At 40.9% G+C, this 26,210-nt stretch overlaps 2 protein-coding genes across 3 annotated transcripts in view; one reads left to right on the top strand and one right to left on the bottom strand.

The window, feature by feature from the left end:
- The window catches only part of LOC108413826 (SLX4 interacting protein), a 109,902-nt gene extending 108,094 nt beyond the window's left edge, over positions 1–1,808 (bottom strand). Inside the window, exon 1 of the mRNA XM_037533069.1 lies at positions 1,774–1,808. Within this exon, the coding sequence (XP_037388966.1) occupies positions 1,774–1,794 (21 nt within the window). The 5' untranslated portion in view covers positions 1,795–1,808. The remainder of the gene's footprint in view (positions 1–1,773) is intronic.
- Positions 1,809–2,731: 923 nt separating this feature from the next.
- On the top strand, positions 2,732–9,727 carry mkks (McKusick-Kaufman syndrome). 2 transcript variants are annotated; one of them, XM_017686502.2, is made up of 4 exons: positions 2,732–4,418; positions 4,540–4,667; positions 4,833–4,943; positions 9,259–9,727. In XM_017686502.2, exons 1-4 carry the CDS (start codon positions 3,437–3,439, stop codon positions 9,676–9,678), a joined length of 1,641 nt encoding a protein of 546 aa, XP_017541991.1. In that variant the 5' UTR covers positions 2,732–3,436; the 3' UTR covers positions 9,679–9,727. The 2 variants fall into 2 exon arrangements, with proteins under 2 accessions (XP_017541991.1, XP_017541990.1); XM_017686501.2 differs by having other exon boundaries at positions 2,733–4,418; positions 4,540–4,721.
- Positions 9,728–26,210: the final 16,483 nt, after the last annotated feature.

Below are 26,210 nucleotides of genomic sequence, written 5' to 3'. Positions count from 1 at the left end.
GAGAGAGAGAGAGAGAGAGAGAGAGAGAGAGAGAGATTGGCTTTTTACCAAACCATCGCACTACTGACCACATTTACACCCTACACACCCTAATCCACCAACATCTACACCAACAACATAACACTAAAGTCTTCACCTGCTTCACAGATTCTAAAAAAGCATTTGATTCAATTTGGCAAGAAGGATTATATTATAAAGTTCTCCAGAATGGTGTAGGGGTAAAGTCTACGACATCATTAAATCCATGTATGTCGGTAATAAATGTGGAGTAAAAATTGGCAATAAAACGACAGAGGTCTTCACTCAGGGGCGTGGTGTCCAGCAGGGCTGCAGCTTGTCTCCTACTCTCTTTAATATCTATATCAATGATCTAGCGGTGTTACTGGAGCATTCTGCAAATCCCGGCCTGACACTAAACGACACAGAAGTTAAATTCCTCCTCTACGCAGATGACCTGGTGCTGCTGTAGCCCACAGAAAAGGGGCTTCAGCAGCATCTGGACCTGCTAGAGAAGTACTGTCAGACCTGGGCCCTGACAGTAAACCCTGAAAGAGAAGGCCTGCAGAGCCCTCTACTCAATTAAACACAAATTCAACAAGATTGACATCCCAATTCCAATCTGGCTGAAAATCTTCGACAGTATAATCCTGTCCATTGCACTGTACGGTAGTGAAGTATGGAGTCCACTCAGACGTCATGACTACACTAGATGGGACAAGCATCCCATTGAGACCCTGCATGCAGAATTCTGCAGATTAATTTTACGTGTCCAAAGAAATACCCCAACTAATGCATGCAGAGCTGAATTAGGGCGATTCCCATTAATTATTAATATAAAAAAAAGAGCTCTCAAATTCTGGATACACCTAAAATCAAGTCCCACAACAAGCCTACAGTTTCAGGCCCTCCAATCCCAAGAGCTGAATCCTGAAAAGAGTCCCCTGTCAGCTGGTCCAGAGACTGACCAACACACTGACCCCTAATAACCCCAACCCTCTGACCAGCCTGTCCCAAACACTCAGAATAATAGTTAGTCAATTAGTTAACAGAGAGAGAGAACAGGCAGCCTTAGGGACATACTAAGCAATAAACTTGTGTCCAAATTCTTGGACCTAATTATATTCAACAGATGAAACGGCAACAGGAAAATGTGATCCGGGGCTTTCCCAAACCTTACAAACCGTACAAATATCTGATATGCACCACGCCTGACTTTCATTCAGATGGTGGACTGCACAGATACACCCAGGATTAGCTTAAGATAAACCTGACACCTGGAGCGTGATTTCAAATTAAGTGATACGATTGTCAAATAAAATATTAGATTAACCTTAAATGAGCACTAAAATTTAGCCAGATGGCCAAAGAAGATTCAGAGGTGGTCAATCTAATGTGCAACTTGCCTTCGAGCTATGTGATCTGGCCAATAGGTTTAACGCAATTTCCCACTGATTACGGGATGGAGGCAATTGGTAAGGCCATGACGACCTCTAGTGGCAAAAACATGAAGCACTTTTTTAAGCTTCAGTTGTTTTTCAAATGTTTTAAACACAGAACTCATCGCTTTATACACATTCACTATATTACTACACACAACTCAAATGTTTCATTCAGCACCGAAGTCATCTCTGTAACCATGAATTTCAGCATGAAATGGTTCTATACTTAACTCATGGATCTAAAAGGAACCGTTCTTTTGACTAAAGAACCCTTGAAGAACCATATAAAAGTGCGGAATTCCATCCGTATTTCGAGCTGCAAATCTTCACATACCTTCACCACAAGCTTCTCCATTCTGTAGAAGCAACGGCACCTGAAAAACACAAGAGCTGGTAAAGATCTGTGTTTTATGATGAGCACTGCGGTAAGTGCATACCGTATTTAGTGCTACTATAAAGCCACGATAAAGCTTCAGGGGGTCATGAATGAGAAATCCAGATTAAAGAGCGTACACGGACTACTGAACGGGTGGGCGCGACTGACAGGTGGACGTTTTCACTGCACATTTAGGATTTTATTTTTACAATGTCGGCTAAAATTACTCTGTTTAGTCGTTTCAAACGTTATTTTACCATACAAAGACGTTAAGCAACAGCCAAGCCCGAGTGCGGCGAAACACGTGTGTTTCAGCCAGAAACCGAACATTCAGTCACTGTTGAAAACTGCCGCGTGAACCCTGGGATCCCCGAAGCTCACGAGTGCGGCAGAAATTCACGGGTAGCTCTCAGGTTTTGCCTGATCATTGGTGTAACGTATTTATTAGAAAGGATGAGACAGACGAGTAAAGCAAGCGAATCTGTGAAAAGTATTTCATACGATGTATTTAACTGTTTTATGAGTCAAGCCCCCATATTGATTTCGTCTTTAAAAACCGTTCGTAGCTGTGGATTAGAACCGGCGTCGCCATCTAGCTGCCCTTTGCGCGGGGACTTCAATGTAAACATTGTCTGAACCTCAGATTGCTCCATGTTCCCTGTGCGGTGCCGCTACTTAGGCCATAAAATTCACACTGAAACAGTATATTTTGCACCCAGTGTAACGCAACGGAGTGAAGATGGCACAGTTTGATTACTTCTGCACTAAGTAGGACGTAAGAAGACATTTGAGACTCCGCCATAGTAGATACTGCACCAGAACCAGTTTAAGGCGAACATAGGCGTTCCCGTTTCTCCTGTTACAGCGCCAGAGGGCGCGCCCGGAGGAGTGCTCAATGAATAGGGGTGAATGGAGTTTTTAAACGGCTAATAGCGAAGTTAAAATAGTTTCCAGCCATTAGTTCAGGCGGCTTGCTTTAATTTTTGGAAAGGAGAAGGATGTATTTTCTTTTAAAAACAACAACAAAACAGAAAACCATACCTGTATTTATTTCCTTTTTTCTACAGTAGTAACGGATTTGGGCGGTACCAGACGCAAGGTTACTGGGTACTGAGTGCTGATTGGTTAGCATTGCTGTTTTCCGAAGCTGATTGGTTGGTGAGCTTTTCAGCTCATTGACTGAGTTCGCGCTCAGTGAGGTCATGATCTGGGTTTCAGGAGCACTCGAAATAATCCAGGCAGTGTAAAAATGTCTCAGGCTGTTCTGTGTTCAGGCAATTAAATGATTTGTATATCAAACGTATACGCATTTTGCTCAATGTGTGATGTACAAATCCATCCGATTTCTTATTTTTGGACTCGCTGAGGAGCGCCCTGTAAGTGTTTGACAAACGCCAGTAACAGTATAGAGTGAAGCCTCTCCTCACTGCATGTTCTCTGGCTGCTGCTCCAATCGGCGTGCGTAAAGCTCTATAGCGGACAAAGCTGAAGCTGGACCGGAGGCCACTTTTTTCTACTGAACTCCCGACCTGGAAAAAAACGCCTCAGACTGTGAACCTTTTGTCGGAAAAGGGCAAGTTGGATTACAATTGTCCATGTAGGCCGGCGGTGTGGTAAAGCAATGTCTCGTGTTTGTAAGAAAAGGCCCTCTCTCTGCACGGATGAGCCTCTGGCTCAAACCGAAGTCCTTCAGAAGTTGTCATTACTGCGGCACATGCTCTCCTCCTGCTACGGCCCGTTTGGCAGGCTGAAACAAATTCACAACAACGTGGGAGGACACGTTCTGACCACCTCTACCTCATCAGTGTTGCTCAAAGCTCTCACGTTCTCTGAGCCACTGCTTAAACTGATGGCCACATTCGTTACTAACCACATATCGCGTTTCGGTGACTGCGGTTTGTTCACAGGCATCTTCTGTATTGGTCTCATTGAAAACGCCGAGAAATTGAACCTCGGGGCTGCAGCAGCAAGCCGAGTGTACAAGCAGCTGTTGAAAGAATCTGTACGCTATCTTACTTCAGATTGTTGTGGCTGCAAGGTTGAGGTCGACTTCAGCAGTATTCATTCACTTATGGCTCTAGCCCACAGTGTGATCACAAGCAAAAGGGCATGCATGCTGACCCCTGATGAGGCTCAGCATATCATTTCAATCACTGTGCAGGCCTTCCTTCAGTCTGTTCCATGTGATTCATCCGGCAGAACTTGCTTTGGCAGGACAGTGACCGTGCCTTTACAAGGTCAGCCAGTGAGAGACTCTGCAGTTTTCTCAGGACTGTTAGTGGAAGTATCTATGCAACAGTCTGAAGAGTTGCAGAGGCTGAGGCCTGGTCCCTATAAAATTGTGTTATTCAGCACATCTCTGTCTGGTGATCTCTCTGAAATTGGAGAGGCAAAGTTGAAGATGCACACAGAAGTGAATCCAGAGGGGGCTCTTTTGGACCAGCTGCTGCTGCTTGGAGAGCAGGCAGTCAGGGATGGTGTGGGTCTGTTTGCATGTCAAAAAGTGATTCACCCAGTCCTGCAGCATTACTTGAGGGAACATGGGCTGGTGGTAATCGAGAGGCTTGGAGCTGCGCTCATGGAGCCTTTTGTCCAAATGACGGGTTTGATACATTTTGGGCGTAGAATCAGAATCTTTATTCACCAATAACCACAAATAATTAACAAATAAATTAAGCCCTTTTTAGTACACTTGTCAACACATGATTCTCTTCTGTGTTTCAGGTGCCATTATGGTAGAATCTCTCTACTCTCCAGTCCTGGACAAAGCATATGGGCAGGTGGGAGGACTCCATGTCTATCGCAGAGGATCTAAAGAGCTGCTCCAGCTTCTTCCTTCTGGAGAGCCAGCTGTGAGCACCTTGCTGCTCTGCCACAGAAATGAAACCATGTTAGATGAGTTAAAGGTTAATTGATGCTGATGTATTAGCAGCCATTGATGTAGAGCAATGAATACAATATAATTTGCCTATTTATTTTTCTTTGTTCTGACATAATTTCCATTCTTTGTGTTAAAGGTGACATGTCAGAGGGCAGAGCACATACTGAGACTAACTCTGAAGGAGCCTTATGCATTATTAGGAGGAGGCTGTACAGAGACAATGCTGTCTGCTTATATCAGATACATGGTATTTACTTTTTTTTTATTATTATTTTCTACAGGGTTGTCAAACTCCCTCTTCTGTTTTCTCTCAAAAAAGGGACTAAACTGTCTAATATTTAAACAAAATACTTCAGAGTGGGTTGATATGAAATGCTTCACTTTACAGGAGTTCTGAATTTGGTAACTAACTCAGAATTGTTCACAGTGGAGAAAGGAAGCAGACATCTGAATAGCTTAATGCTTCTAAAAAGCACCCTCACAGAAAGTTATTGCATAAAATGGTTATGGAATACACTGCCTGATGCCGGAGTTATTGTTTGACAATTTTTGTAAAACATAAATGGATGATTGTTGGCCTAAAATGTTTTTAGATTCTATTCATGATGGAGAAGTGCATGCACGGTGTTAAAGTAGTCCCCAAGGAAAATGTTTTTTTTTTTTTGTTTTTTGTTTTTTTTTTTTTTAGATCTCACTATTTTACAATAATCATCATTGCATATAAACACTTAGATGTGTAGGTTCACAGGTAGTTTTGGATAGTAAATGAAATGTGCATATATACACACGTATATACAGTGGGGCAAAAAAGTATTTAGTCAGCCACTGATTGTGCAAGTTCTCCTACTTAGAAAGATGAGAGGTCTGTTATTTTCATCATAGGTACACTTCAACTATAAGAGACAAAACGAGAAAAAAAAAATCCAGGAAATCACATTGTAGGATTTTTAAAGAATTTCTTTGTAGATTATGGTGGAAAATAAGTATTTGGTCAATAGCAAAAGTTCAACTCAATACTTTGTAACATAACCTTTGTTGGCAATGACAGAGATCAAATGTTTCCTGTAAGTCTTCACCAGGTTTGCACACACTGTAGCTGGTATTTTGGCCCATTCCTCCATGCAGATCTCCACTAGAGCAGTGATGTTTTGGGGCTGTCGCTGGGCAACACGGACTTTCAACTCCTTCCACAAATTTTCTATGGGGTTGAGGTCTGGAGACTTTCAAGGTCCTGGAGTGGCCTAGCCATGCTTTTTACGGAGCCACTCCTTCATTGCCTGAGCGGTGTGTTTGGGATCATTGTCATGCTGGAAGACCCAGCCACGTTCCATCTTCAATGCTCTCACTGATGGAAGGATGTTTTGGCTTAAAATCTCACGATACATGGCCCCGTTCATTCTTCCTTTAACTTTTGAGTCCCTCTCGGCGTAGTGTGTTACTGATGGTAGCCTTTGTTACTTTAGTCCCAGCTCTCTGCAGGTCATTCATCAGGTCCCTCCGTGTAATTCTGGGATTTTTGCTCACTGTTCTCATGATCATTTTGACCCCACGGGATGAGATCTTGCATGGGGCCCCAGATCGAGGGAGATTATCAGTGGTCTTGTATGTCTTCCATTTTCTTACAATTGCTCCCACAGTTGATTTATTCACACCAACCTGCTTGCCTATTGTAGATTCACTCTTCCCAGCCTGGTGCAGGTCTACAATTTTCTTCCTGGTGTCCTTCAACAGCTCTTTGGTCTTGGCCATGGTTCAGTTTGGAGTCTGACTGTTTGAGGCTGTAGACAGGTGTCTTTTATACAGATAACGAGGTCAAACAGGTGCCATTAATATAGGTAACTAGTGGAGGACAGAAGAGCTTCTTAAAGAAGTTGTTACAGGTCTGTGAGAGCCAGAAATCTTGCTTGTTTGTGGGTGACCAAATACTTATTTTCCACCATAATTTACAAATAAATTCTTTAAAAATCCTCCAATGTAATTTCCTGGATTTTTTTTCTCATTTTGTCTCTCATAGTTGAAGTGCACCTATGATGAAAATTACAAACCTCTCTCATCTTTCTCAGTAGGAGAACTTGCACAATCAGTGGCTAACTAAATACTTTTTTGCCCCACTGTATATATATTAGTGCGCGTGTGTGTGTTGTAGACAACCGCAGGTTCCTGTCACCACCACTGTAAAGAAATCAACAAGTTTTTCTAGAATTAAGCTTTTCATATCAAACCACTCTGAATGACTTTGTTTACACCTCAACAACTTAATTATTCAGGAATTTACTTTTAAGGGTATATCTTCAGTACCTTCAATGAGGGAACATAATTGTACTGTATTTCACTGCAGTTATGTATGCTTTAATTAAGTTGAAGTGACTCTCATTCACTCTGCCTTGATTTTTCTGTTTTTAAAACATTAGATTTTGTGTACATATATGAAACTTTAACCTAAAAAAACACATTTAAGGTACACTGTTGAACCTTAAGACCACTGTTGTATCTTTGAGGTTACATATACTGTGCTGTAAAAGTATTTGGCCCTCACCAGATTTCACCTATTTTTACTCATTTGTAACATTTAAATGTTTCAGATCAAGTAACCAATTTTAGTATAAGATTTAGACATGACTAAGTACAAAGTGCAGCATGTAAATGACCGTTCAGTTTATTGAAGATAAATCAAATTTATTTTGTAGCGCTTTTTACAACTGATGTTGTCACAAAGCAGCTTCATAGAATTCCAGTAAAGACAAAGTTTTAACATGAATGTGAAAACCCCCAGGTGAGCAAGCCAGGGGCGACTGTGGCAAGGAAAAACTCCCTCAAAGATGAGGAAGAAACCTTGAGAGAAACCAAGGCTCACAAGGGGGGACCCATCCTCCTCTGGTCAAGCTACCTACAAAGTTATTAGACTACTAATATTAATAGCAGTAGTATTAGTAGTAGTAGTAATAATAGCATAAAAACTTCAATGTAGGGTGGGCAACTAGTCCAAGGCAAGGGGCAGTAGCTGGGGTGTGAGCAGCTGGTCTGAAGCGGGTAGCAAGAGAGCTCGACAGTCAGTCGTCCATCAGGGTCCAGGGTGGACTGTCCTTTAGGAAAGGAGAATTCAAGGTTCCATCAGTTTTGACAAGTTGTCCAGGTCCTGCGGAAGCAAAGCAGCGCCAGACCATCACACTACAATCACCATGCTTGACTGTTGTGATGTTCTTATGGTGAAGTGCAGTGTTAGCTTTATGCCAGATGTCACGGAACCATTGTCTCACTGTCTTCCAAAAAAGTTCCACCTTTGACTCATTAGTCCACAGAATATTTTCCCAAATCTCAAATCTAGTAAAAACTTTGTAACCCTTTTCAGACTGGTAAATATCAGTGACATTGACAGTGCTTCACATTTATATTAGAATCTCTTTAGAAGTTGCTGCTGTATGAGACCTTCTAGCCTGCTTCACGTTGCCAGGCGGTTCTATTTTAAGTGATGTTTAGATTCCACAGGCAATAATCATGCATGGGTGTGGCTAGTGAAACTGAACCCAATATTCAATTAAATTAGGTCAGCTGGATGATTTAGTAGCTAAGGAAAGCAATTACTTTTCATATGTTGTCATGTAGGGCTGAACAGCACTTTTCCTTCAATAAGTAGAATCATTCAAAAACAGCATTTTATGTTTATTTGGATTATCTTAGTCTAAATTGAAAAATTTGGCAACATTCAAGTGTGACAAATATGCAAAAATAGAATAAATTAGGAAGAGGCAAATACTTTTTCACAGCATGGTACATTGCTTGTACCTTAAACAAAAATGTACAGTATAGTATTTTCTGTTTCTGAAAGTGTATGATGGTAAATGTGAGGTGAAATGTAACATATATTTATGTAGTTGAATATGTTGAAGTACAATCACTCTTATTCACCAAAGTTGTGTGAAAAAGAATAAAGAATTTGCCAGCTTTAATAGGGCACAAACTATGCGCATGTAATGTATGAAACTTTTGAACAATGTGGAACAAGCAGAGACCAGTTTTAGTTCATGAAATCATGTACCACCTACCAGCGCCTTATTTGCATTATGTTGAGCACAACCTAATTTATGCAGATGCTTTGGTGGGGACCCAAAGAAACACTCAACAGTTTATGGTCTTCTTTGTCATATATTTCATTTCATAATGTGCCAGATGTATTCAGTGGGTGACAGATCTGGACTACAGGCAGGCCCGTTACAGAGCCATGCTGTTGTAGTATGTGCAGAGTGGTTTGGCATTGTCTGGCTGAAATAAGCAAGGCCTTCCCTGAAAAAGATGTCGTCTGGATGGCAGCCAATGTTGCTCCAAGACCTGTTTGTATTGTTCCGAATTAATGGTGATCTTCACAAATGTGCCAGTCACTCATGCCAAGTGAACTAATGCATACTACTAATGGATGCTGGCTTTTGAACTGTGCACTGATAACAACCCAAATGATCCCTCTACTCTTTAGCCCAGAGGATTTCAAATTATGATTTGTTGGACCTTGTGCTTATGTATTTAATTTGATGTGCTAATTCATATATATTTGGTTATATTCCACACAGAGCCAGTCAAAGGCCTTCCAAGCAGCCACAGCTCTAAACTGCTCACATTCTCAGTTCCTGCTTGGTACAGAGGCATTCTGCTGCTCTCTGCAGTCTATGGCATCATCTCTGAACCATGGTGGCCAGCACTGTCTCATGGACTTGACCCATGCTCATCACTGGGTCACAGCAGTGGACATGGACTCCCAAACCAGTGCCTTGCTCTCTTGCAGCTGTGGCCTGATGAAGGACAGGCCAGGTCTGGGGAAGACCTATGTAAATACAGAGTATCGTTCCTTCTTTCCAGCACTTATTGAGAAATCTGATTGTCAACCAAGATTGCTGGACTCATTCACTGCCAAGCTTAGTGCACTGAATGTTGCAGTAGAGATGGCCTGTCTTGTGCTGGATGTGAAATACACTATCAAAGATGTGAATTAATTTTATATTTAAAGTTCTGTGACACAATTAAAATGATTGATTACAATGAGTTGTCTCATGAATTATGAATGTATTTGTTTTATTTACATAATTTATTTACTTATTTATCATTTACATCATTATCACATGATGTTCCCAAAGGGGTAACGCATTTTACAGGTTTTATCACCAACATCCAGTAAGTGGCGGCATGTTCCAACTAATGAACAGGATTCATACGGTCACGAACATCTTGAAGAAGTCATGGAATACAGAAATTTTGTTTTCCAGGCCTGGGAAAGTCATGAAAGAACATAAGTGCTGGGACAGTTGTGAGATTTCCCAGGCTCTTGCAGTTTGTCATCTCATCACATTTGAAACACTGAAGTGTTTTTGTTCTCTGGAGTGATGAATCATGTGTCACTGGCTGGCAGTCTGATGGATGAATACGGCACTTGGTAGCTGCCAAATTAACTCTCTCATTAGGTCAGTCAGAAAAGCATGATCTTATTGCATTCATCTATGGAAGCTTTTATGGTCATTTGTGTGGGCTGTAAGTTGCAAATGTTTGGAGAAAGGACTGTTTTATTCTGTTAATTCTAGTTTTGTTGATATTCAGCTTCCAGTTACCTCAAACAGAGGTATTGCACTTGACCACTGTGGACAACAATTTCTGAGTGCTCTTACTCTGAGAATGAAACAAGACTAAGAACAGTCTCGAGTCCTAGTCAAGTCAAAGTTTATTTATATATTGCTTTTTACAACAGGTGTTGTCACAAAGCAGCCTTACAGAAAAATCCAGGTCCAACCCCCCATGAGCAAGCCAGTGGTGACAGTAGCAAGGATAAACTCCTCTAAGAGCAAGGGAAAGAAACGCATCCTTCCTGATTGACACCAGATAGCAAACAATAATAGCAGAGAATAAAGTTTGACCATAAATATAAGTTACAGAAAAAGGGAAAAGCAGGTGAAGCAACGTCTATGATTAAACAATGTAGCAGTAACATTAGGAGTGTTGGTGGTATGCAGGTAAAGTTTGCACAGCGTTGTAGCGTCATGGTGGTCAAATTGGTCCAGTAGGTTGGCGAGCACTGGGTACCTGATCAAGGCAGATATAGCAAAAGCATCGGACCGCACAGGATGAGCAGTTCGTTTTGTTAAGACAGACTGATTGCAGTATACAGAGTGCAGCAGAGACTCCAGCAGGTCGAGCTATCTCAGCCAGAATGGGGAGCCAGAAGGTAACAGTCATGAGGGCTCTCTGAGATGTCAGTGCCCATCTGCCCCACCAAAAAATTTGAGTGGAAACAGCAGCAGAACTTTACCATAATGTTCAGTGTCCATGAACCTCCCAGATCTTCCATTTATATAAAGGGGAAAAAAAACGAATTACCGAAAGCTTTACCAAACAAGTAGGTTTTAGCCTAGACTTAAAAATGAAATATCTGAGCCTTATAAACTGTTTGAATGTAATCCAAGTCTTGAGATCTATAAGAAAGATTAGATGAACACAGTAAACTCAAAAACTTGAGGTCAAGTCAAATGTTTTTTTAATATATATATAGTGCTTTTTACAACAGGTGTTGTTGTAACAACTGGCTACTTCATGCAGGTGAAGTTTGATGACAGCACCAGCACTCCCAGTTTACCATAATACTCCATGTCCATGAACCCCCTGATCTGCCCCTTTTATCTAACAGGGAAAACTAATTACCAAAGGCTTGACTAAACAAGTACATTTTTAGCCTAGACTTAAAGACTGAGGCTGTGTCTGAGTCCCGAACACAGACTGGAAGACTGGATTATTCCAAAGTTGAGGGGCTTTGTATGAGAAGGCTCTCCACCCTGATGTAACTTTATTAATTCTAGGCATGGTTTATAGTAGGATAGTTGACCTAGATACTGAGGGCTGAAGCCATTTGGAGCTTTATATGTCAGTAAAATAAATTTGTAATCGATGTGAAATTGTGAAATTTAATTGGAAACCAGTGCAGGACTGATAAAACTGGGCTGATATGATTAAACATCCTGGTTCTTGTGAGGACTGTCTGCAGTGTTCTGGACTAGCTGAAGCTTGTTAAGGCTTTTGCTGGGACATCCAGACAGCTGGGCATTACAGTGATCTAGCCTTGAAATAATAAATGCATGAGCTAACTTTTCTGCATCGTGTAGACAAAATGTATTTCCTAATTTAGCAATATTGCAGAGATGCAGGAAGGCTATTCTATTAATATTTGTTATATGAGCATTGAAGCATAGCTCAGGAGCTATCGTGAAACCAAGGTTTAAGCATTAAGTTAGATCATTTGTTTCTAGCAGTTTTTGGATCCTCTGTTTTATCTGAGTTAAGTAGGAGAAAGTTACTTGATATCCAGTCTTTTATGTCTTTTATACAGTCCTCAATCTTGTTAAGTTTATTATCTGGTTTGGCTGATATATATAACTGTGTGTCATTGGCGTAGCAGTGGAAATAGAAGCTGTGTTTACTGATAATATTGGCAGGTGTTAGTATATATATAATGCGAATAATATAGGTGCTAAAACAGAGCCTTGTGGAACACCATACTTTACTTTCGCAAGAACAGACAATTTGCCGTTTACATTTAGAAACTGACAGCAATCAGTGAGGTAAGCTCTAAACCAGGAAAGAACTATTCCTGTCACCCCTAAAATATTTTCTAATCTATCTAGTAATATAGAGTGGTCTATCATATTAAATGCTGAACTAAGATCAAGGAGGACTAGCAAAGATACAATTCCTTGGTCAGAGAGTAACAAGACATAATTTACAATTTCAATAGTGCTGTTTCTGTACTAACCTGTCCAGGGTGTTTCCTGCCTTCCACCCAATGACTGGCTCCAGTTACCCCTGCGACCCAGAAGGATAAGCAGCTTAGAAGGTGTGTGTGTGTGTGTATACATTGTAAGTTGTACATATGTGTGTGGATAATTAATTAAGTATACATTTAGTAATTTAGCCTAAACCATTATTAATTATTGTTATGTCATATTCTTAGTCGGATTTTGCATTGTAACTGGAAGCAAAAGTGTCATTCTCTGTTTCTTTCTTCTTTGTAACGTATTGAGAATCAACACAAAATCAAATAAATAGAAAATCAACTACATCCATTTTTATTATTAAATAAAAACATAGTAGTAATAACATATGAAAATATCAATTACATCCTCTACCAACAGATTTTGTTCAAACATGTAGATCAAACTGTGGACTGCAGCCCCCCAGTAAGTCATGGTAGTACTGGAGTTTTTAAACTTATAAAGTTATTAAAATACACTAATATATAAAAGATTTAGAGCCAAGAGCCATGGCTACAGAAAAAAGAATCTAAACACACACCCCTGGGCTAGCTCTAGTTCTCACTTGACACTTGCTAGCAGCAGCTGTATTCTCTTAAACTGTGCAAGGGAGTGGTAGAAGTGGTTAGTAGATAGCAGCAGCCAGCCACCCTCTTTTAGCCAAAACAAGCTCAACACAAGACAGCTGCCCGTCTGCTCTGCTGCCAGGTCTTTATGGTTTAATTTATTTACAGTTACAAATGTTACATTTCTGGGAATAGCATCAACTGGGACTGTCCCTGGAAAATGGTTAGATTTGGCCACCCTACAATACACATTTAACCAAACATAATTTTAAATATGACAAATACTGTATTGTCAATTATTCGCAAAAATAAAACATTATATGTTCTGGCAAAATGGCAGTTAATTTATATTTTCAGAACAGGCAAAATCAAAATAAAGGAAATGCAGTAAGGATACAGACCCATTCCAAAAAATTTGAATATCATGGAAAAGTTGAGTCCTCTCCATGGATCACCACCTTATCGTGGTGGAGAGGTTTGTGTGCTTGAAGGACCCTAGGAGCTATGTTGTCTGGAGCAAAAGCTCCTGGTAGGGTATCCCATGGCAAACTGGTCCTAGGTGACAGGCCAGACAAAGTGTGATCCATAACCACCCCTATGAGGACAACAAAGCAGGACTTGTGTACCCTGCCCGGATTAGGGTTACCGGGGCCCCACCCTGGAGCCAGGCCTGGGGGAGGGGCTCGCCAGCGAGCGTCTGGTGGCCGGGCATTCACTCATGGTGCCCGGCCGGGCCCAGCCTGAAGGAGCTACCTCCCATCGACCCACCACCGATGGGAGGGGCAGTAGTAGGGGTGTGGTGCATTGTGGATCGGGCAGTGTCCGAAGGCGTGGGCCTTGGTGTTCTGATCCTCGGTTGCTGAAACTGGCTTTTGGAACTTGGAACGTTACCTCACTGGCGGGGAAGGAGCCTGAGTTGGTGCGCGAGGTTGAGAAATACCGGCTAGATATAGTCGGGCTCACCTCAACACACAGCTTGGGCTCTGGGTCCAATCTCCTTGAGAGGGGCTGGACTTTTTTCTTCTCTGGAGTTGCCCATGGTGAGAGGCGGCGGGCAGGTGTGGGCTTTCTCATAGCCCCTCGACTCGGCGCCTGTATGTTGGGGTTTTCCCCGGTGGACGAGAGGGTAGCTTCCCTACACCTTCGGGTTGGGGAACGGGTCCTGACTGTTGTCTGTGCTTATGCACTGAACAGCAGTTCAGAATACCCAGCCTTCATAGAGTCCTTGGGAGGGCTGCTTGAGAGTGCTCCTCCTGGAGACTCGATTGTCCTACTGGGGGACTTCAACGCTCACGTGGGCAATGACAGTAAGACCTGGAGGGGTGTGATTGGGAGGAATGGCCTCTCTGATCTGAACCCGAGTGGTGTTCAGTTCTTGGACTTCTGTGCAAACCACAGTTTGTCCATAACGAACACCATGTTTGAACACAAGGATGTCCATAAGTGCACATGGCACCAGGACACCCTAGGCCGCAGCTCAATGATTGACTTTGTAGTCGTGTCAGCGGACTTGCGGCCATGTGTACTGGACACTCGGGTAAAGAGAGGAGCTGAGCTGTCAACTGATCACCACCTGGTGGTGAGTTGGATCAGGTGGTGGGGGAAGATGCCAGTCAGACCAGGCAAACCCAAACGTATAGTGAGGGTTTGCTGGGAACGTCTGGCAGAAGAACCTGTCAGATTGATCTTCAACTCACACCTCCGTCAGAACTTTGACCAGATATCGGGGGAGATACTGGAGAAGAGAGTCCGGCTTATAGTCGAACCTCGGATTCAGGAGGAGCAGTGCGGGTTCTGCCCTGGTCGTGGAACACTGGACCAACTCTTTACCCTCTCCAGGATTCTGGAGGGTTCATGGGAGTTTGCCCAACCAGTCCACATGTGCTTTGTGGATTTGGAGAAGGCATTCGACTGTGTTCCCCGGGGTATTCTGTGGGAGGTGCTTCAGGAGTACGGGGTACATGGCTTTTTGCTACGAGCCATTCAGGCCCTGTACAAACAAAGCAGGAGTTTGGTTCGCATGGCCGGCTGTAAGTCAGACTTTTTCTCAGTGAGAGTTGGACTCCGTCAGGGCTGCCCTTTGTCACAGATTCTATTCATAATTTTTATGGATAGAATTTCTAGGCGCAGTCAGGGGATGGAGGGTGTCCGGTTTGGTGACCTCAGGGTCACATCGCTGCTGTTTGCAGATGATGTGGTCCTATTGGGGACATCAGGCCATGAACTTCAGCTTTCGCTGGATCGGTTTGCAGCCGACTGTGAAGCGGCCGGGATGAGGATCAGTACCTCCAAATCCGAGGCCATGGTTCTCACGCGGGAAAGGGTGGAGAGCCCTCTCTGGGTCGGGGATGAGCTCTTGCCTCAAGTGGAGGATTTTAAGTATCTCGGGGTCTTGTTCACGAGTGATGGTACAAGGGAGCGGGAGATTGACAGGCGGATTGGTGCTGGGTCAGCAGTGATGCGGGCTCTTTACCGGTCTGTTGTGGTAAAGAAAGAGCTGAGCCATAAGGCAAGGCTCTCGATTTACTGGTCAAGTCCACCCGGGAGGAGACCCCGGGGAAAACCCAGGACACGCTGGCGTGACTATATCGCCCAGCTGGCCTGGGAGCGCCTCGGAATCCCTCCCAGGGAGCTAGTGGAAGTGGCTGGGGAAAGGGAGGTCTGGGCTTCATTGCTCAGGATGCTGCCCCCGCGACCCAAACCCCGGAGAAGTGGAAGATGATGGATGGATGGATGGATGGATGGATGGATGGATGGATGGAAAAGTTGAGTAATTTCCATAATTCCATTCAAAAAGTTAAACTTTCATAGATTATAGATTCACTGCCCACAATTTAAACGATTTCAAGTATTTATTTGTTTATTCTTACATAATTTGGGCTTCCAGCTCATAAAACCCATGAAAACAGGAATTCAAAAAATTAGAATACTGTGGAGAAATCAGCCTGAGTGGGACACACTAATCATCTACTAAACTCAAAGCACCTGCACAGATTTCCCCAGGTGTCATTAAATTGCTTCAGTTTGGTTCAATTGTCTCAGTTCGGTTCAATATGGGGAAGACTGCAGACATAACAACTGGCCAGAAGACCATCATTGATACCCTCCATAGGATGGGTAAGCCACAAAAGTTCATAGCTAAGGAGGCTGGCTGTTCACAGAGTACTGTGTCCAAGCATATCAATGGAAAGTCTAGTGGAAGGACAAAATGTGGCAGGAGAAGATGCACCAGCAAAAGAGATTACCGTGGGCTTCAGCGGAGTATCAAAAAGAGAAGATTCAGGAATCTGGCAGAGATCCAGAAAGAGTGGAATGAGGCAGGAGTCACAGCTTCAAAAACCACCACATTCAGACGAATCTGGGAGATAGGCTACAACTGTCGAGTTCCTCGGGTCAAGCCACTTCTGATCCTGAGCCAACATCGGAAGCGTCTCAACTGGGCCAAGGAGAAGAAGGGCTAGACTGTTGGCCAGTGGTCCAAGGTCCTCTTTTCCGATGAAAGTAAAGTGTGCCTTTCCTTCAGGAATCAAGGTCCAAGGGTTTGGAGGAAGACGGGTGAGGAACAGAAACCAAACTGCTTGAGGTCCAGTGTGAAATATCCACAGTCAGTCATGATTTGGGGTGCAATGTCTGGTGCAGGTGTTGGGAAACTCTGCTTTCTTAAATCCAAGGTCACAGCAGCAGTCTACCAGAATGTTTTAGAGGACTTCATGATTCCTTCTGCTGAGGATCTGTATGGAGATGCAGATTTCATCTTCCAGCAGGAGTAGGCCCCTGCCCATGCCACCAGAAGCACCAAAGCCTGGTTTGATGCCCATGCCATCACAGTGCTTGACTGGCCAGCCAACTCACAGGACCTAAACCCCATTGAGAATCTATGGGATATTCTCAAGAGGAAAATGAGGGCCACCAGACCCAACAACAAAGAAGAGCTGACAGCAAGAATCAAGGAAATCTGGGCTTCCATAACTCCCAGGCAATGCCACAGGCTCATTGCATCGAGGCAGTGACTAAAGCAAAGGGATTCCCAACCACCCTGACGGAGAAGCGGCTTGGAAAATTGGATGGATGGATGGATTCCCAACCAAGTATTGAAGATTGACATATCATTTTGAAAGTACTATATTTTGATTGGTTTGATGTGATCCTAATTTCTTTTTTTTCTGCAAAAACTGAGAAGTAGTTTGGGCTGATTTCTCAACAGTATTCTAATTTTTTGAATTCCTGTTTTCATGGGTTTCATGGAAGCCCAAATTATGTAAAAATAAACAAATAAATACTTGAAATTGTTTAAATTGTGGGCCCTATAATCTATGAAAGTTTAACTTTTTGAAAGGAATTATAGAAATTAATCAACTTTTCCATGATATTCAAATTTTTTGGAATGGGCTTGTATGTGTGCTTTTGGGCTTTACCTGTGTGGGAACTAAAAACGAGCAATCACAGCTTTGTGCTGTTTGCACATGTAACTTTGAACTGCAACAACTTACCCCAGGAATATTTAATTAAAATTCAATAAGGTCCAGTTGAAGAAAAGTTACTCAAGCAAAGGCCCAGAACATCATAATGTCTAACTTGCATTATGATTCAGTGCCATATATTGTAAACTGAAGTAGCCTAGTAGGTATATCAACATCTTCTGTAGTCAACAACTAAATATTGCCATGTGAAATAACCCCTCTGGCTCACTTTCTTCTCCAACTGCTGTGTCGACTGCATTCACCCGAATCTTAGTGCCCATTGTAATGCACACATCAGATTGGCTGAGTAGCATTACATGTTATATGTACAATGCACAGGGCTCTCAAGTTTTTAAGTTTTGTGGGAGTGAGATTTTTTTTTGGGGGGGGGGGGGTCAGCCATCAACCCAACGACCCACCCATTGACCCTCCAAGTGTGTTCAACTTAAAAGAGAACAAGTTTGATTTGATCAAATTTCACGGTTTATTCTTTGACATATAATTAAAAGTACAAACACTTTCACTATATCCAAAGTCTTCTCTGCTATCTCCCCTGATGTAGTAGCCATTTCAGTCTCTTCCATCGTTACATTATTTGCCTTCCTTGCCTTTGGTTTCTGAGCCTTTTCCCAGAAGGAAATAAGCCTCTTCTGTTTCTTCCCTGACATTCGGTTAAAACGTATGCATGTTCATGACAGCTCTAAGGTGACCACACCAAAGTTATTCTACCCTATAATACCCAGAAAGACCCTATAAATACCCCAAAAAGTCTCTGACTAAACGAACATTTAAAACATTGTCAGGCTCCAGTGGTGCCGTTCTCCTTCAGTTGTTCACCGACGTGTGTTAGTCAGAATCGAATCGGACAGTTCTTCGTGCCTGACACTCTGGCTGAAACTCCACCCTCTTTGACTAGATCTGCCAAACAACAGAGCGATCTATATTCTGATTGGCTCAACAAGAGTACTTTATAATATGCAACCGATGGATTGGCTGAATAGGGTGTGGTAACTGGGTAACTTCTTTGAGCACAGAAGCGCTGTGACCAGTGGCTGTGACTCGTTTGTAGACAGGGCGAATTAATTTTTGATTGGATTTTTTTTTAGAAAAAAAAAATCAAGAGTGAGAAATAGCATGTGTGGCGTGTGAGCGTGTGAACTCGCTGAGGTGCGTGTGTCACACGCTCAAAGCGTGAGACTTGAGAACAATGACAATGCATGTGATTGGTCTGTGAGTTTCCCAGGCGACTAAAGCATAACTGTAAAGGCTAGAAAAGTTACACTGATTAAAATAGGAACACCCGGTCGAAATTAAAGAATTCTACATAGTTTAACGGTCATAGGTCCAGGTCCACATAGGACAGCGTCTGGGACCGCGGTCCTCCTATTAGTGACCTCTGACTTACATCATCACTTGGAGACTAAACATAGTGAATGTATATCTAAACCTGTTGAATTGAGCCAGAAGTCCTCAGCTTTCCTCCCTTCAGCCTGATATCCAGCACCCGCTAGCTTACAAACATTAGCCTTCTCATTGAGGAAGTCAGAAAAATCTGATACAGAGAAAGGACTCTATTTATATTCTGTTTATGGTTCTGTTTATTCTTGTTTTGTTGATATTCAATAACATCATTTTTCAGTTACCTCCGATGAAGGCATTGCACTCAGCTGGTCTCAACAACATTTTCCGAGTCCACCTGAGACCACGACAAGAGCAAATGAATACAAATGAGGTCGAGACCGAGACACGTTCAGTGCCCAATCATCCAATAATAAATCAAAGGCTTGATGGGACATGTGGACAGTGGCACTTGCTACCCACTCTTCATGTCAGAACGGGAAGGAAAAAAGGTTTTAAAGTTACTGAGACTCATTAAAAAACACTGCTTAGAAAACACAAGTTCAGTAGTTCAGCAATAGTTCTGATCTGCTAGAAAAACAGTTAATATATAATCCAAATATAAAATGCTTTATCAGTTCCTCAAAACAAAACACCCTCTCCAATGTTACCTGTCAAGCAATGTGATTTTCATGACTCCACAGCAAGCAAGCAAGCAAAATTTATTTATATAGTGCTTTTTACAACAGGTGTTGTCACAAAGCAGCTTTACAGAACAATCAGTATTACAGAGAGAAGAGAAAAGAAAAGAAAAGAAAATCCGGGTCCGAGCCCCCATGAGCAAGCCAGCGGCGACGGTGGCAAGGCAAAACTCCCTAAAAGAGGAAGAAACCTTAAGAGGAACCAAGACTCAGAAGGGGAACCCATCCTCCTATGGTCGACACCAGTTAGCAAACATTATTAGTATGAAGTATTATAGTAAAGTGGGAAAAGAAAAGATCTGAGGGTGAGGACTGCACAGCGTTGTAAAGCAAGAAGCTCAGTGGTGGTCAAACCGGTCCAGAAGGCTGGTGAGCAGCGGCACCATTCAAGGCAGAAGAGGCAGCAGCATCAGATGCACAGGATGGGCAGCTGATCAGCTCGGCAGAGAAAGGAAAGAAAAACACAGAAGAAAAACAGCAGAAGGTAGTGGAAAAGAAGAATGTCATCAGTCAGAACCAAAATAACAACTATCATGCTCATAATTAAGGTGTAAGGGGGAGCGAGGAGGCGGACGCACACGCTGAGATAAGCGAGATTTATTAGGGGCAAATCCAGGGTCGTGGTCAAAACAGTCCAGGGTCAATGAGCCGACACGTACAGATTTAGGGTATGACATAACAAAGATCAGAACCAACACAAACAAAGGCCAGGTACACAGATACAAGGATACAATGACTGGCAAAAGCAAGGGGCAAACACAGGGCTTAAATACATAGGGGCAACGAGCGACAGGTGAAAACAATCAGGGGCGGAGTTACAAAACCAAAACAAGAACACATGGACAGGACTGGGAGGAGCCAACCGTGACATAAGGAAGCCAGTCCAGAGGTTTTGGCCTCATTTTCTTTAGATGTTCATGTTCTTGAAACAACTGCCTATTTTGTGACTGCCTCTGTTGCTCTTTCTGCAGTTCTGCTTTCAAATTTTGCAAATAGGGATCATAATGACTACCAATTTGTGTTTGCCCTGCCTCTGGTGTAAATGGCTACCCCTGGAGTAAAGTCCTAGTGTCAGTTGTAAGAAACAATCAAGAGCTTAACTAGGAATGGTTGAATGGCCCATGTCTTCCTTTTTTCCTATTTTGGCTTTGTACCCCAATCACCCTTTTCCAGCCTCTAGACTGCTTTACCTAGAGGTGCAATGGACTGTAGAGGGTGCGCATATCTACTTAGAATATGAAATGCCAGGCCTTTGTTTTACATTTAATAGTACACCAATCTAACCACTAGGCTTGTCACAATCAATTTAGTTGACAATGAATTGCCACAGAAATAACTGTAATTGTGAGTTGTCTCTTTTTTCTTCATGATAAGCAACTACTGAAATTCAATCATAAAATGGCCTAATTGGCTGATTAGCTCTTTTGCTTCCTAGGTATGGATACTTAGTAACTCCCAACTGATAACAGACAGATCAATCTCGAATAAACACTAACTACTAACCATCGGCGTGTGGATATTTGGAGGAAACCTTTAAATCAAAAGAAAACACAGCTTGGTTGCCAAAAATGTCTATGTTTATATAGCAGAATTTAAACCATTAATGAATGCAAGATGGTTTGGAAGGTTAGGGGAATGAAACAGAGTGACTGTTTGACCAAAATAAAAGTATGTTAGGTTCATCAAGTCTGCTTTTATATTTATCTGGAAATGACATTTGATGTGAATGACAATCTTTATTGACTGAAAAGAAATAAATCACCACATTTACAATCACCAAATGTGTCCTAAAAGTTTGTCAATGTTGTCTAGCTTTACAGCAAAACCCATACTTGTAGTTTTTAAAGAGACATGCCTCTGAAGCCATAAAGAACTGCCATACATACATTCTTCCCTGAAGAACTTTTCATTTTATAAATAAGACGCGAAAGAAAAAGTACGAAGAAGCTTTTGAAAGTTTAACCTTCCACATAATGGATATGTTCTATACCAATTTAAGCTTTGCTTTTTTTTAAGAGGGCAGACATGTTCAGTTCAGCTAGATCTAAACCACATTCAAGAAATATGTCCTATTCCTGAGACACTGTGAGAACTGTGTGAACCTTGTTATCTAACTGGTGTTATTTAATCAAGCCAAAAAATTTGAGTAGCTCCAGGATGGATACTGTGAAGCCTAAGCAGTTCTAAATAACCAAGTGTGAATCTGTTACAGGTTTTGAAAAGACAATAAGACACTTTTCCCAGTGTTGCACTTACATCAACAGGCCATGTTGTGAACTGCAACATTTCAATCCTCTACTTCTATGGAGGTGTTAGAGAAGGCCACATGCATGCTCAGAATGTTTGATTTTCAGAGACTTGGTATTGATTTGGTTCATGTATTTAGATTGTTTGACCTTTTCAACTGTTGTAGGAGCCAAAACATAAAGATCATCTTTTTCATTGTGTGTAAATGTAAATAGGTATATACTGCTGCTTAACACAGTATTAATATGCCAAAAGTGATATTTGTACTGACTATGTAGATACAAATGTCTTCAGGCTCAATTTGTTTATGTTCAGAAATTAGGTGCTCTGTCACTTTAAGAGCTAAGAGCTACGGTGCTGGAGAGGGACATGTTTTTAAGTAGTTTTGGAGTGAGCAGCAGTAAGACACAGGTAGCAACACAGTTTTCTTACCGTGTTTGGCGTTCCGGTTTGTGTTGCATCTCATTTTTGGAACAACCTAACTATGGTTTGAAAGTTTGTTTAATTTAATTTCATAACGTGTACAGTCAGGAATAAACAACCGTTTTCTGTTGCTTCTTACACGGGGCCTGTGGAAGTTTCTTCTCTGAATAACGCAGACACGAGTAAAGAAGTTGCTACAGCCACCGCAGAACACTGTTTAGCTCACACAACTGTATTTGGAAGCCACTTTGCATTTTTTGCTTTGGGGTGTATTTTGGAGAAATGTTGTAACCATGGGTTTGGTTTTAACAAAGTAATTTTATATGATAGTAGTGACTCTTTTACAAACAAAGATATATTTCATTATATATCTTATATATAAACCAAGAGTTCATTTAATATCTGAAATCATTTTAAATCAGAATAAATGTAATAATCCTGATACTCAAGATTAAGCATTAAAAGACCAGGTATAAACAGGGACAAAAGGTCAAAACTAGATCTTCTTCTTCTTCTTTCGACCGCTCCCTTTAGGGGTCGCCACAGCGGATCATCTGCCTTCATCTTGCCCTATGCATTGCCTCCTCTACTTTCACACCAACCATCTCCATGGCCAGCTTCACTACATCCATAAACCTTCTCTGAGGTCTACCTCTTCTCCTTCCACCCGGCAGCTCCATCTCCAACATTCTTTGACCAATATATCCACTATTCCTCCTCAACACATGTCCGAACCATCTCAACCTGGCCTCTTTGGCTTTATCTCCAAACTGCTCCACCTTCACTGTCCCTCTGATCTGCTCATTTCTAATCTTGTCCAGCCTTGTCACTTCCAATGAAAATCTCAGCATCTTCATCTCCGCCACCTCCAGCTCAGCCTCCTGTCTTTTAGACAGAGCTATAGTCTCCAAACCATACATCATAGAAGGACGCACTACTGTCTTGTAAACCTTCCCTTTCAGTCTTGCTGCTATCCTTCTGTCACACATCAGCCCTGACATCCATCTCCACCCACTCCATCCTGCCTGCACCCTCTTCCTCACCTCTTTTTTGCACTGTCCATTGCTCTGGATGGTTGACCCAAGATATTTGAAGTCATCCACCTTTACGACCTCTACTCCTTGCACTCTACTCCTTGCATCTTTACCTTTCCACCTGCCTCCCTCTCATTCACACACATGTATTCCATCTTGTCTCTACTGACCTTCATTCTTCTCCTCTCCAGTGCAAACCTCCACCTCTCCAGATTCTCTTCCATCTGCTCTGTACTCTCACCACAGATTACAATGTCATCTGCATGGTCCATGGAGCCTCCTGCCTGACCTCATCTGTCAACCTGTCCATCACCATTGTAAACAAGAAGGGGCTCAAAGCTGATCCCTGATGTAACCCTACCTTCACCTTGAAACCATTTGTCACTCCAACTGCACACCTCACCACTGTCTCACTAGATCAATCTTATTAAAACTGATATTGAACCCTTAAAATATGCTGGGATCACCATCTGAAATCTTTAGTCATCATGGCATGCTGTGCTGAGTTAAACTACAGTGTTTATGTCTCTGCAGGCCAGAAGTGTTATGAATTTGTAGAGACACATTTACCTCATCTTGCGTATCACTAGCAATGAAACCTTATATTTCTGAATCCCGCAACCATATAGGCAAAGAAAATTATTTAGTGCAATAAACATCTGGAAGGCAACACTTTACATTGAGGGCTACAGATAAACTACTAAATTAAATATTAATAAACTGTTCATTAGGTATTAGTTATTACTTAGTAACTGATTATGTACATAGACTTTAGTAACTGAGTACACTTAACTGATAGTATGAACTAATGTGCATTTACTCATATACAGCAGTAACATGAGAATTAACTACTTATTTGGTAGTACTGTCAGTCATCTGGTATTTAATCTACTAATTTATCTTTACATTTTCCTCCACTGTGCAGTTTTGTTGGAACAATTAATGGGATTTACTGGACACTTTCGTTCACTTCCACATATACAGCTGCCTCACTGCTCAGAGCCATCTTTACACGTTCACCAGTAATTACTCTTTATATTACTTAACCAGTTATGACTACTTTTTGTGTGAGTAAATTTTACAATTAAGTCATGACTAAGAGCGACCTACATACATTTCAATGATTTTACAGTGAATTACTGTAGAAATTTTATTGACTCTCACAGTAGAGGGCATACTCAAAACTGAATATACATAGGAAATACAGTGGGGTCTAAAAGTTTGATAAGACTAATGACCTTCTATTTTGTATTCTTCCACAAAATAGTTATATTATCATCATAATAAGTTACGTGAAAAGTGAAAAAATCATATTACTTTGAAATTTTAACATGAATTTCATTATCAGAATTTCTTCATTTTTTTGAATATGGCATTTTAAAGACAGGGCAACAACGTTTGTTGGTGCAAAACCCTCTGATTAGTAGATCAATTCAATTGAAACATGTGATAATTGAATTATTACTAATAAAATATTGAATTCTTAAAATTCTTGAAATTAAATTTTTGATTATCAAGAATTCAATTTACATATGTGAAAATAGTGAATGTGTATCACTTAAGCTTTTAATCATTTTTTTCTTGATATCAGGAATTCCATTTGAACATGTAAAAATTCAATTCTTACTAGTAAAAATTAAATTTTTGATATCAAAAATTTAATTTCTATGGCAAGCCGTTTTAGCTTTTAATGCTTTTTTTCTTGATATCAGGAATTCAATTTGAACATATGAAAATTTGATATCAAGAATAAAATTTACACATGTGAAAATATAATTATTACTAGTAAAAATGTAATTATTACTAGTAAAAATGTAATTATTACTAGTAAAAATCAAATTGTTACTAGTAAAAATTTATATTTCACATGTAAAATTTAAATTTTTACTAGTAATAATAAAATTCTTACTAGTAAAATTTTAATTCTTACTAGTGATAATTCATGAGTTTCCCCATTCATTTTAATGAGGGAAACATTTTTACTAGTCAGAAATAAATTTCTACATGTAAAAATCAAATTTTCACATGTAGAAATGAAATTCTGACTAGCAAAAATTAAATTGGTACATGTTAAAATTAGATTTTTACTAGTAGAAATTTTATTTTTACTAGTAAAAATGGAATTTTAACATGTAAGAATTCAATTTATACTAGTACAATGATATTTTCTACAAGTAAAAATAAATTTTTACATGGGAAATTACAATTTTTACAAGTTAAAATTTTATTTTCACTAGTAAAAATTCATAGTTGGTATTTTTACTAGTAAAAATTTTAAAAAAGGATTAAAAGCTAAAACATCTTGTCATAAATGCCAGATGTCTAGTTCAGGCAAATGGGTAGATAAAAGACCAGGTTCCTGGAGACATTTACATTTTGAATATTTCAAGTATTCATGTAATATATGTTTTATAAGTACTTATATTTACCGCTGAAAATTTTTGTGCATTTTGAATAAGCAATGATTTATATAGCAAAAATAAAACAGTTGTTCTCTGGAACATGGATTTGTTGAGATTTTTAAATATGGCCCTTTTAGTAGTTGAGCTTGACACTCCTGATTTATAGTGAAGGTGCTGTAGTGTTGTTTATATTTATGTGAATTCAGCTTTCTGATTGGTTGCTCTTGTTTTGTATCATGGTGGACATGCACCATCTATTGGTGTGTGAGTGTGACACTCCTGGTCTGAAAACCAAATCTCACTCTGGCACTGGCCTTACTTACAGGAATTATCTGATCTAGTGGTCACTATTGATTGCTAGAATAAAAATCAACAGTTTTCTTTGTTGAGACAATGTGCATCTCAAATTCTTATAAAGGAAATCTGTATTTATTTATTTTTCTTTGCTTGGCTTCTGCTTAGGTAAGGAGTTTGTGTACTTCTGCCACCTCTGTTAATAAGTAAAACTAATGCTTAATGATCAGGGAACTAACATAATAATGAGTATTTAATTACTTATTATCAA

Source organism: Pygocentrus nattereri, chromosome 22 (genome assembly GCF_015220715.1).
Source record: "Pygocentrus nattereri isolate fPygNat1 chromosome 22, fPygNat1.pri, whole genome shotgun sequence".
Classification (NCBI taxonomy): domain Eukaryota; kingdom Metazoa; phylum Chordata; class Actinopteri; order Characiformes; family Serrasalmidae; genus Pygocentrus; species Pygocentrus nattereri.
This window is presented reverse-complemented; position numbering and strand designations above follow the sequence as displayed.